Below are 25,162 nucleotides of genomic sequence, written 5' to 3'. Positions count from 1 at the left end.
CTAAATGAGAACTAGAATAAAATTAAATATTGTACAATGTAAGATTTATTTCATTCATGATCTCTACATAACAAAGGACAAATACCATGTAACAGTAATCTTTTTCAAGATCAACACACTCGACCCATTAGATTTATATGGAACAGTCGACTAAAATTCATATCTATTATCTCTCACAGACGTTTCAACCTTTGTATTAAACGAGAAAGTGCTAAAATCTCTACGAAAGTATTTTTACCCTTTCAAGATCAATACACTTGCTTGAAACATTAGATTAATATGGAAAAGTTCTGACTAAAATCCATATTCATTATCTGCTGTCCATGTATCATAAAAATGACTGGTGCTGTGACAGATGTGTTAACCTTTGTTATGCGAAAGTGCTAAAAGTATGCAAATCTTTTACCCCTTTTACCAGATTTACCCACAAGTATCGGCATAAGTAATACTAGTATATACCAGCTGCTTCTGTATTATAAAATGATTTTTGCACACGTTTCTATTCAATATATAAAGCACAGTAATTTACAGCTTACAGACATACACATGATAAAGATGCAAAACCGGTAGTTAAAATACACTCCAACTGTAGGTATATACAATTTTTTTACAATCACACGAAATGGTTGGACTGATACAAAAATAAAATATCAAATATTATCATTACAAAAATTCACTCTATTTTTACAAAAATGAGCCCAAATGCTTGTATTTACACAGAATTATATGAATCACGAATGGATTACAGAGAAATGATTAATAAATATTTGAATTCAGAACAAAACACTAAAATTGAAGTAAACCAGTTTAGAACAGAAAACCCCGACATTTTTTTGCTCCACATTGACACTTAATTCGTATTTTGTTGATAGGTGACTGCAAGGGGCTTGCAGCACTTCTTGATGGAGCCGTATCTCCCGGTGTCGGAGAATAAGACGATGAAATGATTACAGCAGCTTCTGAATCGGGCTGGCTGTCTCCCATTATTAGGCTTGCAGGAGGTGTAGGCAGTAATGATTTGCTCTCCGTATCTTCAGACAAACCGGATAAAACATGCTCTTTTAGGCTTGGCAGAGGCTCCCCATTGGCTTTACTTTCAACTTTCACCTTAACTTCATCTTTAGTAACTGTAAAGATAATTGTCAATACAGATAAGAAAAAACAGGTCTTATATCTTCAATAAAAACTGGACTCCTGATATCTTACATAATAAATAGGGATTCAGCCACAAAGTTCAATATATATATATATATATATACATATATATATATATATATGATAAAATATGAACTAACTCTGAATTCTGAATATCAACATTAACTTGTGCGATACAGTTGAAACATGTTGCGGATATAAACTGTTAAAATGTTACGACCAAATTTCTGCGATTGGTTTTAGCAATTTGAATGCGAGATAACAAACCTTCTGTGGAAGATTCAAAGATATCAGAAACAGATTTGCCAGAAAGTGACTTTTCAGAATTTGGAGACTGCACTTCCGTCAGCAATTTGGTATTAGACTGGTCCACAGCAGAAAATGACCTATCCAACTCTGTAAGCGACCTATCTACACTTTGATCACGATTTCCAGCTGAAAACGAATTGAAACTTATGAAATTGAATATGAGCGCAAAACTTGAATGACCGACGATCTAAGAATAATCAACCTACTGAACATTCGGTAGTCAAAAGACAGCTCTTCACCGCGGTCTATGTCTTTGGTGGAAAATAAAGCTATTCTTGGAAGATGTGGGTCCAGGGTGTTGATCCAAACACAATATACAGCGAGGTTAGGCTCACACTAGAATTAAGAATTTAGAAATGTTTCAAAGTATGATTTGACGGTGTGAGTTAGAAGCTAAAAATATCACTTACAGAATGATTGACAAAATGAGAGACGTTGCCGTAGACACCAGCATCTACCGTGTAAGGACAATCCAGGCTTTCTTGATAATCCAAATCGAACAAGTAAGTCAGTCCTTCGCCATCATAAATTTTGCCCCTTCTTTCAGCCTCTTCAGTAGTGATAACCTGAAACGTGTAGAACATATATCTCGATACAGAAACGCACGTGAAAAGAATTGATGACACATGTGACAATAGAAGCCAGCCATACCTCTCCAACATATTCCATCACAAATGAACCTCGCTTAATTTTCTGTAAAGCACGAACTCCCCAACCTTTCCCGTTCGCAGTACGGAATATTGCCACTTTGAACTTACGTCCTAGTTGTACAACACGATTAGGACATTCAGGGCCGCATTTACAGCGCTTGTTGCACTCGTATATCGGCGACCGCGGAGGCAGACGCACGCGCTTTCGTAGATAGTACGCGAACTCCGTACCGCTAGCTGACGGACAACAACCCGTCGATTTCTCTGCGTAACAATCGTCGCACGTACAGCCAATCATCGGATCCTGAGGTATGACGATACCATCTTGCGGCAAGTAATCATTTATGTACACGAAATTTTCAGGAGGACCCTCGAGATCAACCTCATTTACGACGGATATGGGCGCCGGGTCCAAACTAATCCTATTTATTTCTTCTTCCCACTCCTTTAATCGCTTCTGCACCATTAGATGTTTGTTTTTATACGATTTGCTTTTTTTATTCGCATAATTCGGAGCTTTAGGTTTACGCTTGCGAGTGAACTGTAACTGACCACTGCGGTCAGTGAGCAGGCCACGACGAATGAACATTTTCGACATTCCATCCAGATTACTCATCTCTTGTAATAACGTAAGAGGGGTAATCTGTAATTTAGAACGCTTTAACGTTTCGATAAGCTCTTGAATTTTATTCTGATTCGAATTTTCGCCATCTAACTCAGCTTCGTCCCTCTTGCGTTTTAAAGAGCGCTCTTTTCTGCTCATTTGCAAAGCTTGATTGTATTCATCGATAACGTTGAGGCAACCTATCAGATTGTCGGCTGGTTCCCACGTATTGTGTTTGTTATTCCAACCTTTCCACTTAACAAAGTAATACATATCCTTCTACAAATAAAATGTTGCAATTTATCGACAAAACCATGAAAACATGAAAAAACAATCATCATTATTCTAACTGCTAAGCCTGACAACAGCTGTTTATGCATAATCTTTAGCAAATTTTTTATTCAAAGAAGCAAAGCAGTTTTTAATTCAGTGTAAGAATTACTTACTCTATCCTCAACCACTCTTTTTCTTAAGTCGCGCACCTTAATGCACGCGCTGTGTAAATTAGCTGACAAGAATGAGCCATTGGCAAAATAAGGAATAATGCCGCATTGGCACCAAATATCACTTGCTGCAAGATTAAGAATTACTTACTGTATCTTCATCCATTTGATGATCGAGAACTTTTTCAACTTCAAATTCTCGATCTTTATCATCTAACAGAATTTTCCCTGCATCTATAACTGTAAAAATTCCATATTCATGTTATTTCACTGACTGACAATGAGCACCAACAAAGATATTTTTGAAAATTTTTTTTGAATACTTACGTTTCATCACCACTTTTTGTGCCATAGTTGGTCCCAGTTTCTTTAATGTTAAATGCAACAAATGCGTATTTGCATCCTCTGATAATGTGCAACGATGAGCAGCGGCGCAATTTTGTATATCAGCCACTCCGGACAGACAGGGTATGCTCACGTAATTTACAAAACATTCGTCTATATGCGCCATAATTATTATCAAGTTATTAGGGATAAACGAGTAAAATGATCAATAGACAATGCACAACATTAACAACGACATAACATCGGTTGAATCGATTCGAAGTTTTTACGTATGCGAGAGGAAAAAGAGAACAATGCGACGCTTGAGTTGTTTCAATCAAATCGAGAGCAGGAGGGCGCCATTTTGAATAGTGGCTAGTTAAACGCAACGGCGCAGATTCACATTCAATTTTGGGTTCGAATCCGGTAGAGATCATTCAATACTTTTGCAACTGAAGCATCCATTACTATTTTTAGGCTATCTTTTTAGTCACTTGTCTATTTTTCTGTCTTGTATACTATATTTATGTACAACGCAATCCGTATAAATATATTCTAAAAAGTTTATCCAATTTCATCAGATATGTCCAAAAAGCAGGCCAGTTCCGGCGATTAGTGATTGCCCTATACATTCCGGCTATTTTTCAAATTTGCTTCAGCCTCTACTATTTGCTACACTATTTGTTGAGAAAAGATGCCACTGCGACCAGAGAAGGTGGCTGAATTGCGACAGATAGTCCATGAGCAGTTGGCCCAGGTACAGTAATTTCGGTGGCCCTATTTATTGACTACTCTCGTAAACAACGTCAAAAAGCTCAATATTTTGTTCTGATTTATTGATTGTTAAATCCAAGCAAGTCAATTAATTGATTTAAAACTATATATAAGCGAGGGAGATAAGTTTCTGGAAAAACATGTACTTACAATTGCAGCTTGATATCCAGTCTTGCGTCCGTGAGCTTTTGCCCGAACGAGAAGAAAGCAACAATGGCGTCAGCGAGGCAGATCTGTACAACGCTCTGAATCGAAAAGGAATTGTCGATGAGATCATGAGTAAATTACATCTTGGCGATGAACAGAAGGAGAACAGAGAGCAGAAGAATCAAATATCTGGTCAACGGGTTGGAAAAGATGAGAGAACTGGAATAAAGAAGTGTAGGTATTCAATAGCCTTAACCCTTTCATAGGCCTATGTGTCCTAAATCTTGGTAGGCCCAGGCCAGCTATCTAACCATTTTGAAATATATTTTTAGCAAATATTGATTCAACTCGTCGTTACCTGTATCTACAAATTGTTGGAGGTCGAGCCTTTTTGGAGCATTTGCAAGAACCGGAGTCGTATCCCGGAGGAAATTTTTCGGCGACGTTCACTCTTCACATTCAGTTCCGTGGACAAAGATTTACTTCACGGCCAGTGCCGTGCGCATGTGATCCTGACATACAGGAAACCTTCATACTCGAGTTACATAAAGAAATGGCTGGTAAGTTACTCTGTGCTTAAAATCAAATATATCGAATAGATTGGTCTTTTTTATGAATCAGATGTTCAGGTTCTATCTAGATGAAATATTTTTCCAATTTCTACTTTTACAGGTGATGCTGCTCGTATGGCTGACACTACTACAATGCTGTCACTGTGTGATCCTATTCATATTGTACTCATCAAAACAGATATGTTGGGAGATACAACACTTCTATCATCGCATTATCTTGAATGGAGAACTGTGTTAACTTGTAGAGACAGTCGAATGAACACAGCAATAGAATTAAAAGGCGTTGGTAGGTTTAAGCAGGTCTTCTCCCCTTAACACATTTGGCGCCAGCTCGATAATACAGTGCTGCCCCCAATTGGAAGATTTTACAATTTTTCATCACAGGTACGGAAAGTAAAGTTCCTATTGGCATGTTAGAAGTGAAACTTGAGCTTTTACCGAAGACCGAAAAATTGCTGACAGAAGACGTAGTATCAACTCAGATCAGTCTAGAACGCGGGAAACAGGCAGAGAAGGAAAGATTATTCTTAGTCTACGCGAAACAGTGGTGGAAGGAATTCTTGCAAATTCGAGACTCTCACAGTTTAAGATTAGTGAAAATTTTCGCGCAGGTAAGCTATACTGTTCCATACAAATTCAGTTTCATTGCTCAAAGAAAAAATTGTGATAATATTTTTTGCGTGTTCCAGGATGAATGTGGTACAAATCGACCGGTGTGCTCCTATGTGAAACCGTTGAGAGCTGGACGGTTGTTAGACACGCCACGACATGCATCTCGTTTTGTTAGTCTGATCGGTTATGAAAGAGTTCCAACTGTAGGTGGAGGGCGTTCGGAACAGTGGACATCTATGCATGCTTCTCTCTGTCGAAATAAAGGTGTAAGTCCAAAAATGAATAACCGAAAAATAATTAGTTAATCCACACCTGTTTTGAAGCACCATTGATGTTTTTGAAATTTATGAAAGATTTTGCGATTGTTATTGCAGGACAGCGAAGATCATGCAGTTTTGCTGTGCAGTCTTCTACTCGGATTTGGTCTCGATGCGTATGTTTGCGTTGGCACTAAAGCGAAAGGTGTTCCACACAGTTGGGTGATGACTCGGGCTCCTGATGGTTTAACAACCTTCTGGGAATGCTTAACTGGACACAGGTTGGTTCGATGCAGAATTAAGTTTGCTTGTTACCTAATTTTCGTTTAAAAAAAGGTTGAACTCAAGTATTAGTTTGAAACCACCTCATATTTTTGATCAGCACAACAGTAGAACAGTTGTGAACTGTATATATCTTTTCAAAATGTTGAGGAACTGATAAATGATTTCAAATCAGTGGATGATTACTAACCTTATTTCAGATATGTTCACCAACCAATTAATCCAAATGACCCACCGTCCGTACCCCAGCCTAAGCCAGAATACCCCTACAGAACAATTGGTTGTGTCTTCAACCACAAGAACTTCTATGCTAACAGTCAGGTAGGCTTATTACGAAAATGCTAACATTTTTGTATTTTCGTGACTCGATTACAAGATGTTTTGTTTTCTGTTCTTTCTTTAAACTACAAGCCGTCCGATGCTGTTGAGATTTGTCAGTTTCATCTGACCGAGGAATCTTTGTGGAAGGCTATGTCTGAAGATGCTATAAAATCTGTTTGTATATCTGGAGCTGCTCCCTCATGGCCAACACTACCACCACTAGCTGCGCCGAAGCTGGGTTCAGCCGTTCTCAGTAATGATTTGGAACAGGAACTTCGCGTTCTTGTGTCACAGCATAGACGGGTTTGTATACATTTATATAAAGAAGTTTCCATCGTCTTAATTAAATCTTTGAAAATAGCTGTACATAGATTAAAATACATTATTTTGCAGGATCAAGGTTTGAATACAGTGTGGGAAGACCATTTGAGCTATTTGCTTACACCAGCTCTTTCAGCGTATGAAATGGAACGAATATCAGGTCAGGTGATGTTGCATGAAAATCCTAGTACATGTACAGCAGCTACTGTGCTTACTCATGTGCATTTTGTCTGTTGTTATAGGTATGAGTATTGGTAACGAAGAGTTCCAGCAAGCTATTCGTCGTGCAGTTCCTGATGGACATACATTTAAAGGCTACCCAATACAGTTTGTGCATAGAAATTCTCGGAAAGCATTTGCCGCTTGTCTCAGGTACATTAGAAATATCGTTTTGGTAGTGAAAATGATTTTTTTGAGTAAACTGCTTGATTTTCCAGCGTTCTTGAAAAATGCATTCGAAAAAATTTGTTTAAGTAACATCACTCCATATATCTTCAATTCTTTTAGGGCTCCAGTCTGTGAAGAAATAATTAATTGTCGCGGAGATCACGTTAAACTGGCTGTACGTGTGCGAGTTTTCACTTATCCAGAGTCAGTCTGCGCGACTTGGGTAATGTTTGCGTGTAAATACAAATCGGTTTTATGAGTGTCTGTAGTGGTGTAGTACATTAAATAGTGCAGTATTGCGAAAAAGAATCCGCAGGAACTTTTACTTTGAATGAGAATTCATATTCTTGTTGAATACGATGGCTTTCACATATTATAAAACTAAAAGACTAAAAACAAAAATACTGCAATTCAATTTAATGGTGTACGATAGAATATGAGGAATCACTTTTCATTACCAATAAATTATGTGATTGATATATGGAAAAAAATTAGTATCAATGAATGTAGCATACACAGAATAATGTAGACTGTAGACTAGGAAAACTTGTATTTAGATTTATATTATTTTTCTGGCTGGTCCAGTAGAATGCCAACTAAAGAATATCTTATATCGTTTGCATTAGATCTAATAAAAAAGCCCCGGTGGCTTGTCATTGTAATCATTTCAATACTGATTCCGTTGTTTCGTCTGTGGTTTTCCGAATGAATAGATGAAAGATTAACATCCATTCTTTCTTGTTAGTCGAGGCGCTTTTACACTTTAACGTTGACGTGGTTACTGCGGATAGCAAATACAACACGAGGCGCTACGTATTGCGGGGTGCGAGTTCGCCACCACAACCAGATCAACGCCGCAGCTACCACTCCAATCAATCCCACTATACAAGCCAATGTTCCTATCAGAACATTCGTCAATTGTTCTGTAATAGAATTATACACAAAAAATTGTAATGACAATTCGTTTAAATCATGTTTTTACAGTGAATTAGAAATTATCTTACCGTTTCTTGGGAGCACTATCTCGCGGTATTGTTTTTGATCGTTTTTGCTGATACTAGCTTTTATCTCAATTTCTGCCTGCATTGTTTTACGCGTTGTTAACGCACCTCTAACTTCCCCCGAAGATCTACTACAACTGTGAATCCAGTCAAATCGCTTTTCGTTAGATATGTTCAAATTTGCTTCGCAAAGGTCGTGGTTTCCTCTTACATCGAGGGTTCGAAGCGCCGGGAAAAGTTTTAAAATCTGGTCGACATCGATGGAATTCAAATGGTTGTAACTGAGATCTAAATAACGTATTTCCGTCAGCAATAGTTTATCCGGGACTCGAAGGACAGTCAAGTGTTGGTTCGAACAATCCAAACGCCATCGACCCTTTAGTTTGCAGGCAGTTTTATCGCTGAATGAAGACGAACTTTCACACAAACATAAAAAGACGAAACAAAATAGATTAATGCGTAGGAAATCCATTTTTAGATAGCAACATCCCCGGCAAATATTTCCATTCTTATTCCTTTGAATTTGGAGATCAATCCTAGATTGATTTTAGCAGATACTATCACGCTTACCCCCAGCTTATCAGATACAATAGCCGAGTGAGTATGAAGTATGCTGTATCACTATAAACTACTTCAACTGTTGAGAGGGTTACTAACAACTGTCAAAGCACCTGTTGGTTTCGTCATAACGTATAATGTTAGTTTCAGCTAACGACCGAGAATTACTCAATGAATATTCGATTGAAAAGGGTTTCAAAAACGGCTACTGTGCAATACAATTTTTTGTTTGAAAAAAACCACTCCGAGTCGTTAACAAACGTCCACTCACTGCCTCAATGTCAATCGTATGACTCAATGTCAGAATTCCTGTATTCAGTTTGAACATGCATCACTCGGTTTCGCTTTATAAGCCAGGGGAAAGTTCTTCTCTTTTTGAACCTCTCGTGCACAGGATGTGAGATTACATCATATTACATATATATGAATAGCCTATATGAATTACAAACAGTATTTTAGAGTATTTGATAAATCAACCCAAGTAATTGATTAAAAGGAATGCGAGATAGTGAAATGGACATATGTCCATTTTCTCGGATGGAGCCATGTATAAATTAACTCCCAACAGGGTCGCTCGTTACTTTTACCTTCCACCATGAATCGTCTTTCTCTTCTTCTGTGTTTTGTTATGTGTGCTTCGGTAAGTTGCGAATTACGTATGATGTCTTTTGGACAGTTTTTTCAACTATTTCATAATTTCGCGCATATTGGATGCGCCCAGCAATTTTCGTAATTGATAAATTCGTATTTTATTCATAAAGTAAACCTAATGCCTAACGCAGACGACGCAGGGAAACACGAAATAGGTGACAGAAACATGTTTCGGAGATTTTCCCGTGTTGTGTGCGTTTACGAGAAACGAAAATCCCGGTTTTGGAAACAGAGTTTCCGTGTTTCCCTGCGTCGTGGTGCGTTGGGCTTAATCGTGCCTTTTAAGCCCATATATATACGTTATGTAATTCAGGTGTCGGCGTGGTTCTGCAAATCTAACAACGACTGTAAAGAAACCCAATGTTGCACACGAGTCGGTCTGACAGGATGGATTAAGAAATGTATAGATCGCGGCGTCGAGGGCGAGATTTGCTCGTCTAGAGGTGGATTTCGTGGTATCTGTCCCTGTGCGGACGGCTTCGTTTGTGAAAAATACGCCAAAAAGAAGCCACTTCAAAAAGGCGAAGGAAAATGCCAACCAGAAGAATCCGGTTCGGGATATATGGACTTTACGGAATATAACCTTTAGAATGAAATAAAATCTGAAAGTATTTCGAAAACCCTAATGATAATATCTTTTTGTATGCTTTTCGCGATGGGTCATTGTTGAGTTGAAGTCGAAACCATCGAACTGATCCAAGTGGAGCGATGCTCGCCATTTTGGTTCACGTGTGGAGTGAAAGGTCCTTTCTGATGGGCGAATGGTAATCTACGTATATCATTTTCCCCGTATGTTATCAATGGCAATTATTCAAAATGATAAATATGACGCGTTATTTGTTCATGGGCAAGTGTGTTTTAGTTCCCACACAGTTTGACAATGGTACATATAGTGTCGATATTTTTTTAAAGTTATCGTTATGACGGCATATATATTTATCATATAAAACGCCACGAAACGATAAGCTGCTGCGAACTTTTTCCCAGACAAACAGTCACAGTAAGCATCAATAATGAAGTGGTTTATATCCGTCGCAATACTCTCCGTCTTATGCCTTTCAGTAAGTAGACACAAAACAAATAATGATCATAAATTGCGACTAGTATAAAACATATTGTCTAAACGTAAATACGAGTTGCTATTTGAATGAACTTTTAAGATGAATGAAAAATCGTATGGATGGTTCGAATAGCATGTGCTATGATTGTCTTTAAAGGTATCGGCATGGTTCTGTAAAGACGACAATGATTGCGAATCGAATGAATGTTGTGGTAAATATGTTGTTGGTTGGGTGAAAAAATGTTTTGACAAAGGTGTCGAGGGTGAAGCTTGCGCCTCGAAGGGTACCTTCTTTGGAGTATGTCCATGCGCAGATGGTTTCTATTGCGAGAAGAGAGACAACTTCTTCCAACGAGGCGAAGGTATCTGCCGAGAAAACGAAGGATCCGGTTACGTGGAATAGTAAATGATGTAACAGTGCACCTAATTGAAATAATTACTGTTCTCTAGAAGTCGTTTTCATTTGAAATTTCACCGTTTTATCGCCAATCTACAACAAGGTATTTCGACGGCCTTATATTTTCGCGTCGAATATAGTCTAAGTATATGATCGGTTACGAATTTTTTACGTCGAATATTCTGATTGGGGATTTTTCGATCGAATGAATCATAATAGGTACGAGCATCCTCGAGTCATCAGTCAGGAAAAACTAAATGTGATTTTATGTCGTGTTACTCTCTCGACATTGATTCATTTATGATAGATAAAAACTTTTCCCGATTTTACGTTACAGTTATTAACTAGACACAAATTCATCTAAGATCAATGAAATGTTTCGCCGAATTCATTTTATGTCGAGTTATTATCTCGACTTGAAAGCAGAAATCTTCTTCTTCACTTCAAAATTCGATTTTATGCGGAGAAAAAAATCGGGAAAACCGATTAATCGTAAATGATTTCATGTTGAGCTGAAATAGCTCGATACAAAATCTAATTTTTATTTTTTTTCTAGATAATGTCCCAGCAGTGTCCTAGGGACACCCATGAGAAAAATAAAAATAATGCAAAATTTGATTTCCCATCGAGATCCGCTGACGTACTGGGACATCATTTATGAAAAATAAACATTTAATTTTACGTCGAGTTATTATCTTAACACAAAACCATTTACGATTAGTATAAAGATTTTCCCCATTTCATCTGGAGTTATTATCTTAACATTTATTAACTTACGATAAGTACAGTATTTATCAGATTTTATGCTATCATCGGAGTTATCATCTCAACATTTATTCATTTACGGGAAAACTTTTGTTAAATGTAAATGATTTTTGTCGAGCCAAGCTACGATTCAGAAAACCCGTTTATTCGGTACATCAACAGTAGCAGTTCAGAGCCTCGAAATAGGCATGATCTATACATAACTAACATAACTCAAAATGTGAACAGACAATGTTAGAAAAACTGTTTATTTGATAGTAATAAGTAATTAACATTTCAGAGATAAACAGATAACTATTTACAATTACATTATCACCTATGCGAGAGATTAGAACGGACATCGCAGAATTTACGAATTTACTCCCGGAAAATGTGTTAATAACTAAAGATCAATCAATGATAAAAAAGCTTGGTAAATGAAAATAATGTTGAATTGACTGACGGCCAAACATGTTTAAACGATCCGCATACATATATCCGATCAAACATTATCGTTTATGTAAGATGCATCTGCTTAATCACATAAATACAAATATCTTATCTTCCCATTAATAAATTCGTAAGAAAGGACACTTGATAGAAATTTCAGGTGTACAGCCATATTCATAAAACAAAATTCTTCATTCTATTTCTAATTTTGTTATCAAGCAGAGTTATCAAGTGGAGTTTACAATCGAAAGCTGGTTTTCAATACATAACAAACGTAGGCGTTTCGAAATAGAAAATGACGAATTTTAACAAATAAACATAGATTTCCTTTTCCGAGCTGCAAACCCGCAAACAGAATAGGTCGCGGCGAAGAATATTCATTCATACAAAATCCACGTAACTAAGTAATTAGATTCTTAAATTTTAAATTACAAATTACTTTTAAGTTGTTATAATTGAATATCGGTGTTACCATGGTTCCAAAGCCGATATTGGATCTATATATTATTCAGGTACGAATGATACATTTGCAGGAGAGATAATACAATAAAATGAGCCGGAAATGTGCGTTGCAAAATACATAATTGATAGATATGTTCTCCATAGTTGTCAAAGACCAGACGCGTACGTACGACGGGTATGGGGCGTCGCTATTGCAGCTCGAGCGTGCTTCACAAGGAAAAAAAACGTTTAATCACTTCATGGCGAGACGTCACGAACAAAACACATAAAACAAACAGCTACATAAGAGAGGAAGAGAGACCAGGCCAGGAGTACCAGTCTCTTACATATAATTCTGAAAATAAAAATAAAACAAAAAGGTAAGGAAAATGTTCGTGCAAAATCAAACATTTCAAAAATCAAGCATAAATAAACATATGCAGAGATGAATAAAATGTAAATTTACTCATGAATCTCAATTTCAATAAATATCAAAAATAACTCGTAGAAAACAAAAGACAACTCGCAACACTTACAACAAATAACACGCAATATACGGTGGGATATATGGAAAAAACTAAGTTGTAAAATATATCAATTCAATGTATAAGGTTAAATATGTAAATTCAATGCTTGTGATGTATATTAATATATCATAAGCTTAGCATGGACTATGAAAAATGGAAAGTTCGTGAAAAATCCATAAGTATTCGCGCGTTGTTTTTTAATCGTTCATACGTATGTGAAAATCTCACAGAGTTGTGAGTGTCGGTAGCTTAGCAATGAGTACACATTTCTCCATCCTAGCGTTTCTACCTTTGAGCGTCCAAACTACCTTGTCTCACTATATATGTATTTCTCTCCGATATTGCTATTTGAGTAATCTTTTTCCACGATCCTCCACAGAGCATATCATTTTTCAGAAATCGCAATTTCGACTCGATTATCGTATTGTCTTATACATTCCAATCAATTCGTAACCACTCAAGGACAAACATCGAAGTTCAGTTCACAGAGAACCTCTCATATACAAATCGATGAGTATAAGGAAAAATCATGGAATGTGAAAATTGTGAAATAATTCTAAAATATGTTGAAAAACCGTGTTCCCTTTTATGTTCCTATGATCGTCGTGCTGTAATGTTATCACGGGAAATGAATTCACAAGTAACGTCGTCTATATCTGAACGCCCGTTTTTCCCTGTGCTCTGAAGGGTGTATTTTTTGCAGAGGGAAAAGAGCGGATGGTCTTTGACCAGCGTGCGCGCGAATTGCCCTCTCGCTTATTTCATGCAGATTCCGTAAAACGTCACTTTCTCCATGATGGCGCTTCTGGAAAATCTCTTCCTTTCTCTTACTCGTGCTGTGTCTCTTTGGAGATTTATCGAATCGTCGTTCAATCAGCTCAGCATCCGGATACATTTCATATCTCTTCACATCATCGTGGTCTTTCCTACCTTTACCATGAACTTCAAGGCTTTTATCGTGGTGTCTCTTCAATGCTTCATGGTGACGCTTTCTGACCATCTCTTCATAAGCACGTTTTGCATCTCCGTAGCGCTTCTTGTCGTCCTCATGTAGTCCATGTCTTTTGTCAAATTCGTGGTGTCTTTTATCAGTCTTATCATGCCTTTTATCTGCCAAGTGATGTCGCTTTACAGCTTCCTGGTGCCTCTTATTTTCTTCGTATTTACCATGTTTCTTATCAAATCTCTTCATTTCGTGTGTTCCGTGTCTCTTTTCATCCTCATGAGTTCCGTGTCTCTTTTCATCCTCATGAGTCCCGTGTCTCTTTTCATCCTCATGAGTTCCGTGTCTCTTTTCATCTTCATGAGTTCCGTGTCTCTTCTCATCCTCATGAGTCCCGTGTCTCTTTTCATCCTCATGAGTTCCGTGTCTTTTCTCATCCTCATGAGTTCCGTGTCTCTTTTCGTCTTCATGTTTTCCGTGTCTCTTTTCATCTTCATGTTTTCCATGTCTCTTTTCATCTTCATGAGTTCCGTGTCTCTTTTCGTCTTCATGAGTTCCGTGTCTCTTTTCATCCTCATGAGTCCCGTGTCTCTTTTCATCCTCATGTTTTCCATGTCTCTTTTCATCTTCATGAGTTCCGTGTCTCTTTTCATCCTCATGAGTCCCGTGTCTCTTTTCATCCTCATGTTTTCCGTGTCTCTTTTCATCCTCATGTTTTCCGTGTCTCTTTTCATCTTCATGAGTTCCGTGTCTCTTTTCATCCTCATGTTTTCCGTGTCTCTTTTCATCCTCATGTTTTCCATGTCTCTTTTCATCTTCATGAGTTCCGTGTCTCTTTTCATCCTCATGAGTCCCGTGTCTCTTTTCATCCTCATGTTTTCCGTGTCTCTTTTCATCCTCATGTTTTCCGTGTCTCTTTTCGTCTTCATGAGTTCCGTGTCTCTTTTCATCTTCATGAGTTCCGTGTCTCTTTTCATCCTCATGAGTCCCGTGTCTCTTTTCATCCTCATGAGTTCCGTGTCTCTTTTCATCCTCATGTTTTCCATGTCTCTTTTCATCTTCATGAGTTCCGTGTCTCTTTTCATCCTCATGTTTTCCGTGTTTCTTTTCATCTTTATGAGTTCCATGTCTCTTTTCATCCTCATGTTTTCCGTGTCTCTTTTCATCTTCACGAGTTCCGTGTCTCTTCTCATCCTCATGAGTCCCGTGTCTCTTTTCATCCTCATGAGTTCCGTGTCTTTTCTCATCCTCATGAGTTTCGTGTCTCTTTTCGTCCTCATGTTTTCCATGTCTCTTTTCATCTTCATGAGTTCCGTGTCTCTTTTCATCCTCATGAGTCCCGTGTCTCTTTTCATCCTCATGTTTTCCGTGTCTCTTTTCATCCTCATGTTTTCCGTGTCTCTTTTCGTCTTCATGAGTTCCGTGTCTCTTTTCATCTTCATGAGTTCCGTGTCTCTTTTCATCCTCATGAGTCCCGTGTCTCTTTTCATCCTCATGAGTTCCGTGTCTCTTTTCATCCTCATGTTTTCCATGTCTCTTTTCATCTTCATGAGTTCCGTGTCTCTTTTCATCCTCATGTTTTCCGTGTTTCTTTTCATCTTTATGAGTTCCATGTCTCTTTTCATCCTCATGTTTTCCGTGTCTCTTTTCATCTTCACGAGTTCCGTGTCTCTTCTCATCCTCATGAGTCCCGTGTCTCTTTTCATCCTCATGAGTTCCGTGTCTTTTCTCATCCTCATGAGTTTCGTGTCTCTTTTCGTCCTCATGTTTTCCGTGTCTCTTTTCGTCTTCATGAGTTCCGTGTCTCTTTTCATCCTCATGAGGTCCGTGTCTCTTTGCATCCTCATGTTTTCCGTGTCTCTTTTCGTCTTCATGAGTTCCGTGTTTCTTTTCATCCTCATGAGTTCCGTGTCTCTTTTCATCTTCATGAGTCCCGTGTCTCTTTTCGTCTTCATGAGTTCCGTGTCTCTTTTCGTCTTCATGAGTTCCATGTCTCTTTTCATCTTCATGAGTCCCGTGTCTCTTTTCGTCTTCATGAGTCCCGTGTCTCTTTTCGTCTTCATGAGTTCCGTGTCTCTTTTCATCCTCATGTGTTCCGTGTCTCTTTTCATCGATATTTTCTGAAAGCCTTTTGTATTCGTCAAACGTGACCGGGCCAACAGCATGGTTAATGACGTCATATCGTTTGCTATGGGTGTGTACTTTATGATCGAAGGAACCATCGTGGTGGTGATCTACAAAATCTTTTCTTTTTCGAAGATCATGGTGGCGTTTACTTGCCTGCTCAAATTTACTGGCGTGGCGTTTCGATCGTTTAACTCGTTCCAACACGTCTTCTTCTGCGAGATCTCGGCGGCTTCGTTTTACTCTTTGCAGCTCCATGTCCTGAGCGGCGTTGAGAACGTCGTCAAATTGCTGACGTTTAACGCGCTGTAAGATGGCTTCGCGCTTCACACGTTGCAATACTTTCTGTGCATCTTCAAGCTCACTGCGTTTTACTCGATGCAACTCTTGTTCTGAATCCTGGAACGAAAATATTTACATATTAGAATACGTAAAATATGAATATGAATTTGATCCCAAAATGATTCCCAAGAATTTGTATTAATGTTAACTCAACACCGATGTCAACTTCTGAATCGTTATGACGCAAATCAGGGGGTGCATATATATTCTGTAACCATGGTTGTATACCCAGGGTGGCCATTACACGGTAAAGTAACTCGATGCTGTTACCAATTCATATACCAGTCATTTGTATTCCATACATATTCGTCCATACCAAACGCATTACTTGATAAGCCAAGCTATGTATATCTAATTTGATAATAGATTACTGTATGCTGTTCGTATTTTGTAGCGAAAAGTTCACCGGTCGCCATGAAGGCGTTCAGTCATCAAGTCTTAAAGATTCTCATCGTTTCTGAAACTGTTTAAGATCAAAGTTAATGATACCAATAATGTTATAAGGATTAAATGGTCACACTATTTATATGTTGTCGTTACTTGTCTATAATCTTTTCACTTCCTTTATATTACATAATACATAAATAAGTACAGTTTCGTGTGCATAACGTATGTGGAACGTATATTTTAATATGCAAATATATAGATGGTATTGTGAATACTAGAATTATCGAAAATCTCCCCGAGCTTTAGCGGCAGTTATTCGAAGATACATGCTATGAATACAGCTGTCAAATGCATTAACGACTCTGGTCTCGGGTTGCCGAAACCTAAGATGTTCGTTCGTGAATCCGATATGCTTGCTCTATCCAATACGTCCCAGTATTTGACGGTAGACCTGTAAGCCTAAATCAAATTTTTTCCAAAAACCATTTGCTAATTTCAACTTTCCATGCGGTAGATAATGGGTAATTTTTCGTCGGATTTATGTAAGACCCATTTATTAAACAGTCGGTGGTATTAATGGCTGCTTTCGCTTGACTCAATTTAACGTATTTAAACTGGCGCACGCACCTACCACATAACCGAGTTAAGTGTTTTTCTACAAAACAATATTCTAAATTGGCGTTACGAGTGCTTTTTACGAGACAGAATATAAAATGCATTTTCGAAAATGTATACTGTTATTAAAATCAAGCGAACCGAACCAGAATAAATAATGATATACTGGTGCTTGTACCGGGCATAGAGTTGGACGAAATTATCGGTTTGATAATTCTAGGTAATACGGTAAAAATGTTAAGGCACGGAAATCTTTAAGAGTCACTCGATGAATGAATATCACTGTGTAAATAATTTTCGACGACGGCGCGATATTCTTCGTCGTATTATTGCGATTCTGACATAAATTGCGGATTATTTTGTTGAACGGCGCGCGTGAAACACATACGGAAACGTAAGAACGGTTTAAGTGCCATAAATTCGCTAAACGTCCATTAAATTCATCGTCTGCCGTTCATCTCGGGATTTCAGAAGTTCTGCTCGTTGAGTGTTCTCGTGGTCTAGTGTTTCCGCGACGCGCGTTAGTAACGGGGCAAGAAAACTAAATCACGTAGTTCAGCCTGTCGACGGTGCTACATTTTTCTCTCTCTCGCCGCCCGCGTAAGATATTTTCGAAATTCAAACCATACAATATTTTGAAGCTTTTGAATTTATAACACGCATCTGGTATATTAGAAATATATTGATATTTAAGTCGAAATAGAGCACCGTTTAGACACCGGTTTTAAATGACACGTCGTTCCATATGCCGACAATTTATACGTACGTACGTACATCAATAGTAAAGTGAAACACATGTGGCAGAAATCAAATGAAATAACAAACCAATGACATTCACTTGAAATTATTCAAACAGTGTGTCGTTAATTGATACTAAAATCAGAAGATCTTATGCGTTTTTCGTTACGTTGGCCACCGAGTAGGCGAGCTTGAACCCGTTCATACAGTACGTCCAACTTATAAGCATCAGACACCACCGTTCATGAATATCTGAATCAAATTGGGTAAATTACACACTCGTATATTTTAAGACGGGAATTTATGCAACTCGTAACGTCGTGCAATCTCCGCTTTGTAGAAATTTATTCAAGACTAGAGCAAAAATTGGGTAATGGCGGCGTAGTCGGCGCAGTACCCGTGAGGAATGAAATTCTTTGTGTTCGCCTTGAGCCCGTTCTCGGAATGAATCAGCGCTGATTTGATTCTCAAATTGTCGAATAAGAAGAATAGGAATACTGGCAGAGCAGACGTCAAATCAACGTGGGAATATTCTGAATAAATCTGAATTAAAATCGAATATATAAGATTAGATGGAGTGGTCGAATTTATCGGGCTTTATGCAATTATTTGTCTGATTTCTTCCCCCTAAAAAGACTCAAGCCGAAACGATCTTATCAGCAATCATTATTTTGGATGAATAAAACCATTACTTTAACAGAGTGGATGTTCTGTCAGACTATTTCAAGACTGAGTGAGAGGTTCTTCAATACAATACAATGCAATACGATATTACCATTAACAGGATGGCTTATGTAGCGTGGAGGCATACCACACGTGAGCATGTGACGTCATAGCGCGTCATATTGGTCATCACGCGAAAGTGACGGACTGGGATAAAAGGTCAGTGCTGACTGCCTTAGCGCTGAACAAAAAAGCGACGTCGTAATTAAGAACCTGTCGTGGACAATGCAGTTTTAATGGATGACAAAGAAATGGGAGACTCACCCTAGAACGGAACTGTACACCAGACATGGGGAAGAACTTGAAATTTCATCTGTGTCTGTCTTTTACTTACATAGCAATTTTTGTGGTGATATCGAAAATCATTTTATTTACCTCAGATCCGACTACCCGCAATGATTGCTGTGAAGTGCGTACATTGTTAAGCCTACGTTGAGGCATGAAACGAGCTCCCGAGCAATACAAAAAACCCATGATGAAATCCAATCCATTATACAATTATACGACATGCGAAGAGATGAACATTTTGTGATGGCTTCTTGGGGCTCTTAAACGTAAAGCGTCATGATATATTATCATTTTATTGACTATGAAGTACTCGGGCTATTCATTAGATGCTCAGTTTGTTGCAGAATGCTGCTGATTTATTTCATACAATATTCGTCTCAGACGCATGACTCAGCATGCAAATAAACTGTTACTTAGCAACTATGTTAATATGTTTAAAAAAATCTCATCTGGCGGATTTTTTTCGATTGTTATTGAAGTAAAAGTCTGACTGGGACAGCACTGTCAACATCAACTAATCCTATGAATTCTTAAAACAAATTAAAAATATACATTTCCTGAATATCGGGCATAACAGCAGCATTCATACTGACAGAACAATTACTCCATGTCGTAGAACTGCTTGCATATCCCGATCTTTGACAAGATTGGAAAAGGCAGGAAGTGCTCACGACTCAGACGACTGGATCGTAATTAGTCAATATCATTCATCAGTCGGCAAGCACGTGTGTCCGTTCCCAGCTGAGGACACTTTCCGTGCATCGAAACAGTTGATACTGATGCTAGAGCTGAAGTAGGTAAACTAATTTTTTAAATGCCCAATAACTATTGAGTTGGATACAAAGAAAGAACCCGATAGTCTATTCGTTTTGAGGAGTATACGTACGGACGTAGTGAAAATTTATGCCATTACTGACTACATCTTGGTAAAAACACTGCCACTAAATAAGGAAAAAGCAGTCGATTTGAATAGATTCATTTATTATCGACGATGAGGTCGTCAAATGGCAATTACATTAATCCGCCGATAACAGCGCAATAAGCCCGCAACACCGGTCAATGCGGGGATAGATGTAATTGCCTGTGCTATGGTCCCAGTGAAACGTTAGCATATGGAGACAGAATTGGTAATCAAGCGTTGACAGATCACGTAAACGATCAACGCCATCGATGATAGATGGATAGACAGACACACAGACAGACAGATACTAGCATATATGATCGTATGTATTCACATCCATTTGTGAAGTTATCGAGCAACACCATTAATATGTTGATTGAGGTCTTTATTGCCATGTGGCGATTTAGTCGACCTAACAATGCTGCAGTGATTAGAGTGCTATGTAAAATTGAATATATATTCAAGAAAACATAAGTCATGTTGGATTGTTTTCTTTTAGAAGCCAAACCGATGTTATCATAGGCTTATAAACATAAATGTTATGCTCTACTTTCAGCATAAACCTTTCTACTTTCAGCATAGAGTGGCGATGTTCTCAGCGTCGAATCACACGCAGCCGTTCCCAGGTTAGCGGACGTACCTGGCCGCAGCTTGATTTTCACAAAAACACCTTACAAGGTTTCATGCCACATCTCTCTGGAAGATGACTTACTTTATCATCTATCAGACCACACAACTAGCAGAGAGATAGGTCCCCAAATTGAAAATTGGAGAATCTTTGAGAAAGAATGCAACAGAAACATAATAGCGATATCTTGAATTTGATGTAATTGATGGAATCATGTCTAATTTCATTGAAAGACATGCCATTTGTGTTTGGAGTGTTAGTTGATATGGATGTGTTTCTGTGGATAATGCACTCTATGGGTTTCAAATGCATCAAACACTATTGTCAAGTTATCTCGTCTGGAAAATCTAATTAATAACAACCACCGTTGCGGCTGTAGCTTATCGATTGTAAAAATGAGATTTTAGCGGTTTTTCTGTTTTGCTTCGACAGAGCAGAAGCCGAGCGCCGGCTAGAATTAATCATCGGCCGCGTCCGCAGACATCGCAGTCATTAACTGTATTCCTTTTCACAACACGCAGGTCCCATGAGTCGCCCACGGAAGTCGTGTTTTGAATTTACGATTAGCTCCGACAAAAATATATATGCGCAATATAAATATGTCCGATTGAGACTGCCTAGCCTTATAAACCAAAAAACAATGACTAATGCACTAGCACAGATATGTCTGCAACTCGAAAGGGATACAATGATATCTTCGTGATGCGACCACGCCCTGGGAACGCTTTCTATAGATAAAAGATAAATCAGAAAATACAGAGTTAATATTGCGAATTATGTTTTTCAAATGTCCTCATCACAGGCCGTTACGACTTCCGTTTTCACCAAACTTGATGCCAACATTGCGCAATTATATACCGAGAGATGAGAGGAACCTTCCCTTGTCGTCACTTTTTATCGAACAGTTCATGAGATCGATAGTATCGAGTGCCTGCGTAAGTGACCGGGATCTCCTGGCACCGCCAGATTCGAGTCGTAAACTTTCGAAACGTTTCAGAACGAAGAAAAAGAAACGGACATAATCAACTTACAAACCGTACACTATTGCTGATTGTATTATCAAAGATAACCATTACGGTCGCATATTATATACATGGGGGTTGTTGCATGACAACTCTAGATCTCGACTCAGCTCAATGACGTATATAGACTGTGTACAGTTGATTTACCGAAATTGCTGGTAACCTCATTTTTTTGGAGTGAAAATGGTATTCATCCAATTAGGACATTGTTTGCTAACAGCTCTTGCACCACATCGCCAATGCGATTGTTCAATATAACCCGTTAATCTTATTTGGCTTCCATCGCGTCACTAGAATCCGAAAAAGCTACCGATTGACCAGATTATTGTGCAGATAAGAAAAGTTGCCCTCAGATTGAGAGGAAAATTGCGTTTACTGGATACCGGTATATATTCATTGGTATGCGAATGTTTGCTAGAAAAAAAAATGATTACGTACTACATGAATAGCACAATAAATTCTACTTATGTGAATTTCTCTATATATGTTATATCCCCTTTAATCACCTATTCACTTGGTTTTAATCCTAAAATAGCTAGCTTTGGTGAGGTATAATTGATTAATCTATACGTGTAGAGGTAATCCTTCTTAGGTTATCAAATATTCATTTTCAATTCTTGTTCATTTACACTTCAGAGGCCCAGATCAATTTATTTTTTTGTGTGCTAAATTCGCTTCATGTGCGCATTACATTCAAATAACATTTCTAGCGTATTCATTTCAACTGGCTAAAGGTAGATAATGAATTCACGAAGGAAATTAACAGAAAAGCAAAGAACAAGAGATCATGTATATAAAATGTCATTGAGTGTATATAGATATATATCCGATGGGCAGCATCTGATGATTCTGATGGGCAGAAGTTAACTGATGAAAAGCCAGCTATTTAAACAATGCGCAAGCACTTGCGCGTAAAAATCGTATTTATATGAGTCATTGATGACTGACTATAATTTCAGGAGCTGCAGGTGTTCGCAGTGAAATATAGTGGGGATTAGTTTGGCAAAACTGCGTATAGATCCTGTCTGTTGGATACATAGGGTAAATCCTGTTGACATTAAAATTACTTCACTCGTACACGTGTGGAATTTTACGAAATTAGTCATTTATTCACGTAAAATCCTTTGATATAGAATCTAAAATCACTTAATCAAATAATTTTTCGTATTATTTTCTTTAACCGGTCACCAGGGATTCAACTTTTTTTTCATAGCAGCGCCTTTGATGACTGATGGATATTGAATCGTATTCAATTCATTTCACCTCCATGTCATCGATTCATTCTGTTCGTTAGGGCAAAGTACCTCCTGCTTGCTGGGGCACAGCATCTAGGTTTGTACTGTGTCCTTCATTATACTGCCGGTTATATTATTACATCATTTATTATATAATCTTGTATAATTTATATATTGTGTGTAGCATTGAATGTATGTATAATAACTTGTATAATGTAAATAAGATTCAATTTAATAAATAAAATTCAATTGCTAACATATATAACAGTCACTTTATAACAGTAATTGGTCGGTGATAAAAATTATATTTGTACTGCAATCACTTTTTTATGGTCGAAATGGTGATTAATACAGATTGTCCTAATCGTGGTAAAACGTTTATATTGTTTCGGCGAAAGTATGTTTAATATTTCAAATTGAGAAATACTTTTTCTGAAGTGCGTCGTCACCTCTATGGCTTCGTGCGCGTAGTTGTGACTATTGGGATTGAAATTTTTGCTGGCGTTTTCAATATAAACTAACGGATACAAATTACAATCATCATTAGTAATACTCAAAGTTGTCTAAAAAGCGTTACTAAATTATGAACCTAGGGGAACAAACCATCCCGCGTCAGTAAATATTTAATTCGTCGAGAATCCCACAGGGTTGTTCCCCACTCAGAAGCAAGTCTGGCTTGTTTTCATGTAGCATAAACATGACAACCCTCGTACATACCCATAACCAACATGCATTTTCTGACGCCGAATAACGAGGCAAAATTGACGTGATATTATTCAAACGATGCCGCGGCGAGAATTTTTTAAATGCACTTGCATTACGAGCCAGAATTGATGATGGTGATTATTATTAGATGTGCGCTACTTCAAAACCAAACGTTAGCTGAAGAGTCGATAGTGAAAAATAACTGTTTTTCGTACACAGAGCCCATTAAGTATAATATATTATTCGCAGTATTCGCTGTAACTGTTGGCTAGATACGTATAAATTCAAGTGTCAAAAGTAATTTTAGAAATTTGATCAAAAATAATCGGAATATCACGAATAAAAATGTGTGCGTGCGTGCGCATGGGGTATTTTATAATGGTCAAAAGGCATTACTTTAGAACAAGTAATTTGGATAGATCTTGGGGCCAGTTTCATGGATCAGACTTCATCTTTCGGGGCTGTTATCATTTAATCAATCTATATTTGTGGGGATGTCGTCTGAATTTGTTAACATATGATAATAGATACAGCTGTGGATCCCATTGAAAATCACTGTTCCACTATTTGATGCGGTTAGATAGATAATCAGGTGACTGTGACTGGTGTTTCGCCAAATATCGCATCCCGTGCTGGCCTACTAGTGTGAACGGCCAATGATGCGTGGTAAATATGTTGCCGGATTGAACGATCGAAAGGCTGGTGAAATAATCATTTTCAAACTGCGCAAAAGAATACAAATTATCATAATCGAAATGGAAACCATGAATTTTAGTTAAAATGTATTCGATACAAGTGAATGAATCGCGATATTTTTAGCATGATTTTTCTAAACATGCTACATAATGTAAAGGAATGAAATAATTTGACTAGTTGAAGATTCGTTTTCTACGTTTCATTATATTTGCCGCTTAGTTCTCAAATACATCTCAAACTAGTGTTTCGATTGAACTTAATTCTGTCGGATTTACGAGTATGTTTTCGTTGTTTTGACGCTGTGGTTCTAACTACATTAATAACTTACCCGCCAAAACTATAGACTTACTATTAGATGCAAATTACTTATAAAATCGGAAAATCTTGTGATAGGAATCGACGACGATAAAAAGCATTACTTACCTTGAGTGCATGTCCTAGTGCTTGTGAAAAAATAACGGCAATCACCAGGATACCAAGGATGCTGGCGAAATAGGACCGCATTATTTCGGTCAGTTTTCGGAATCTGATTCTAGAGCGTCTCGATCGGAGACTGATGTTGATACTGATGATGTTGTGGTGTGTTCGTTCGCTGTCTATGTTACCGTAGCAATGGTGTATATTGATTGAAGCGGGCGGCACATAATCCACTTTCTGTCGCTAGTCGCTGTTGCGCACGCGTCGCAACGGAGCTTGATATTGGTGTACCAACGTAACTGTTCCTAGTGCGAAGTAATTAGCTTATTCTGGGCCCGATTTTATGAAAATCTCGTTTCATCAAACATTGCTAGTGTGACCGGTGCTCCTAAAAATATGTCAAAAGGTATT

At 38.0% G+C, this 25,162-nt stretch overlaps 6 protein-coding genes across 6 annotated transcripts; 2 read left to right on the top strand and 4 right to left on the bottom strand.

Moving 5' to 3' along the window:
• Positions 1 to 67: 67 nt before the first annotated feature.
• LOC141901346 (histone-lysine N-methyltransferase SUV39H2-like) lies at positions 68 to 3,834 on the bottom strand. The gene is made up of 7 exons (XM_074788536.1): positions 3,489 to 3,834; positions 3,313 to 3,401; positions 2,116 to 2,997; positions 1,875 to 2,030; positions 1,671 to 1,800; positions 1,423 to 1,590; positions 68 to 1,127 (listed from the first exon to the last, which is right to left on the bottom strand). The coding sequence occupies exons 1-7, from the start codon at positions 3,670 to 3,672 to the stop codon at positions 808 to 810; spliced, it is 1,929 nt and encodes a 642-aa protein (XP_074644637.1). The 5' UTR covers positions 3,673 to 3,834; the 3' UTR covers positions 68 to 807.
• On the top strand, positions 1,691 to 7,744 carry LOC141901345 (centrosomal protein of 76 kDa-like). The gene is made up of 14 exons (XM_074788535.1): positions 1,691 to 1,788; positions 1,877 to 1,967; positions 4,145 to 4,242; positions 4,418 to 4,640; positions 4,739 to 4,966; positions 5,079 to 5,264; positions 5,363 to 5,589; positions 5,668 to 5,856; positions 5,965 to 6,128; positions 6,330 to 6,450; positions 6,541 to 6,753; positions 6,844 to 6,931; positions 7,014 to 7,143; positions 7,279 to 7,744. Exons 3-14 carry the CDS (start codon positions 4,180 to 4,182, stop codon positions 7,415 to 7,417), a joined length of 1,971 nt encoding a protein of 656 aa, XP_074644636.1. The 5' UTR covers positions 1,691 to 1,788; positions 1,877 to 1,967; positions 4,145 to 4,179; the 3' UTR covers positions 7,418 to 7,744.
• A 3-nt stretch (positions 7,745 to 7,747) lies between these two features.
• LOC141901347 (uncharacterized) lies at positions 7,748 to 8,742 on the bottom strand. The gene is made up of 2 exons (XM_074788537.1): positions 8,163 to 8,742; positions 7,748 to 8,081 (listed from the first exon to the last, which is right to left on the bottom strand). The coding sequence occupies exons 1-2, from the start codon at positions 8,629 to 8,631 to the stop codon at positions 7,915 to 7,917; spliced, it is 636 nt and encodes a 211-aa protein (XP_074644638.1). The 5' UTR covers positions 8,632 to 8,742; the 3' UTR covers positions 7,748 to 7,914.
• Positions 8,743 to 10,271: 1,529 nt separating this feature from the next.
• LOC141902360 (uncharacterized) lies at positions 10,272 to 10,880 on the top strand. Its single transcript, XM_074790044.1, has 2 exons — positions 10,272 to 10,429; positions 10,586 to 10,880. Exons 1-2 carry the CDS (start codon positions 10,382 to 10,384, stop codon positions 10,829 to 10,831), a joined length of 294 nt encoding a protein of 97 aa, XP_074646145.1. The 5' UTR covers positions 10,272 to 10,381; the 3' UTR covers positions 10,832 to 10,880.
• A 900-nt stretch (positions 10,881 to 11,780) lies between these two features.
• On the bottom strand, positions 11,781 to 24,944 carry LOC141902312 (uncharacterized). The gene is made up of 3 exons (XM_074789977.1): positions 24,758 to 24,944; positions 16,211 to 16,453; positions 11,781 to 12,815 (listed from the first exon to the last, which is right to left on the bottom strand). Exons 1-3 carry the CDS (start codon positions 24,836 to 24,838, stop codon positions 12,804 to 12,806), a joined length of 336 nt encoding a protein of 111 aa, XP_074646078.1. The 5' UTR covers positions 24,839 to 24,944; the 3' UTR covers positions 11,781 to 12,803.
• Positions 12,825 to 16,177, bottom strand: LOC141901057 (uncharacterized; the record flags this gene model as incomplete). The annotated part of the gene is made up of 1 exon (XM_074788131.1): positions 12,825 to 16,177. A coding segment is annotated over one exon (2,556 nt), but the record flags the coding sequence as incomplete, so codon positions are not given.
• Positions 24,945 to 25,162: the final 218 nt, after the last annotated feature.

Source organism: Tubulanus polymorphus, chromosome 3 (assembly GCF_964204645.1).
Source record: "Tubulanus polymorphus chromosome 3, tnTubPoly1.2, whole genome shotgun sequence".
Lineage (NCBI taxonomy): Eukaryota > Metazoa > Nemertea > Palaeonemertea > Tubulaniformes > Tubulanidae > Tubulanus > Tubulanus polymorphus.
Note: the sequence above shows the minus strand (reverse complement) of the source record. Positions and strands in the feature narration are given on the sequence as shown.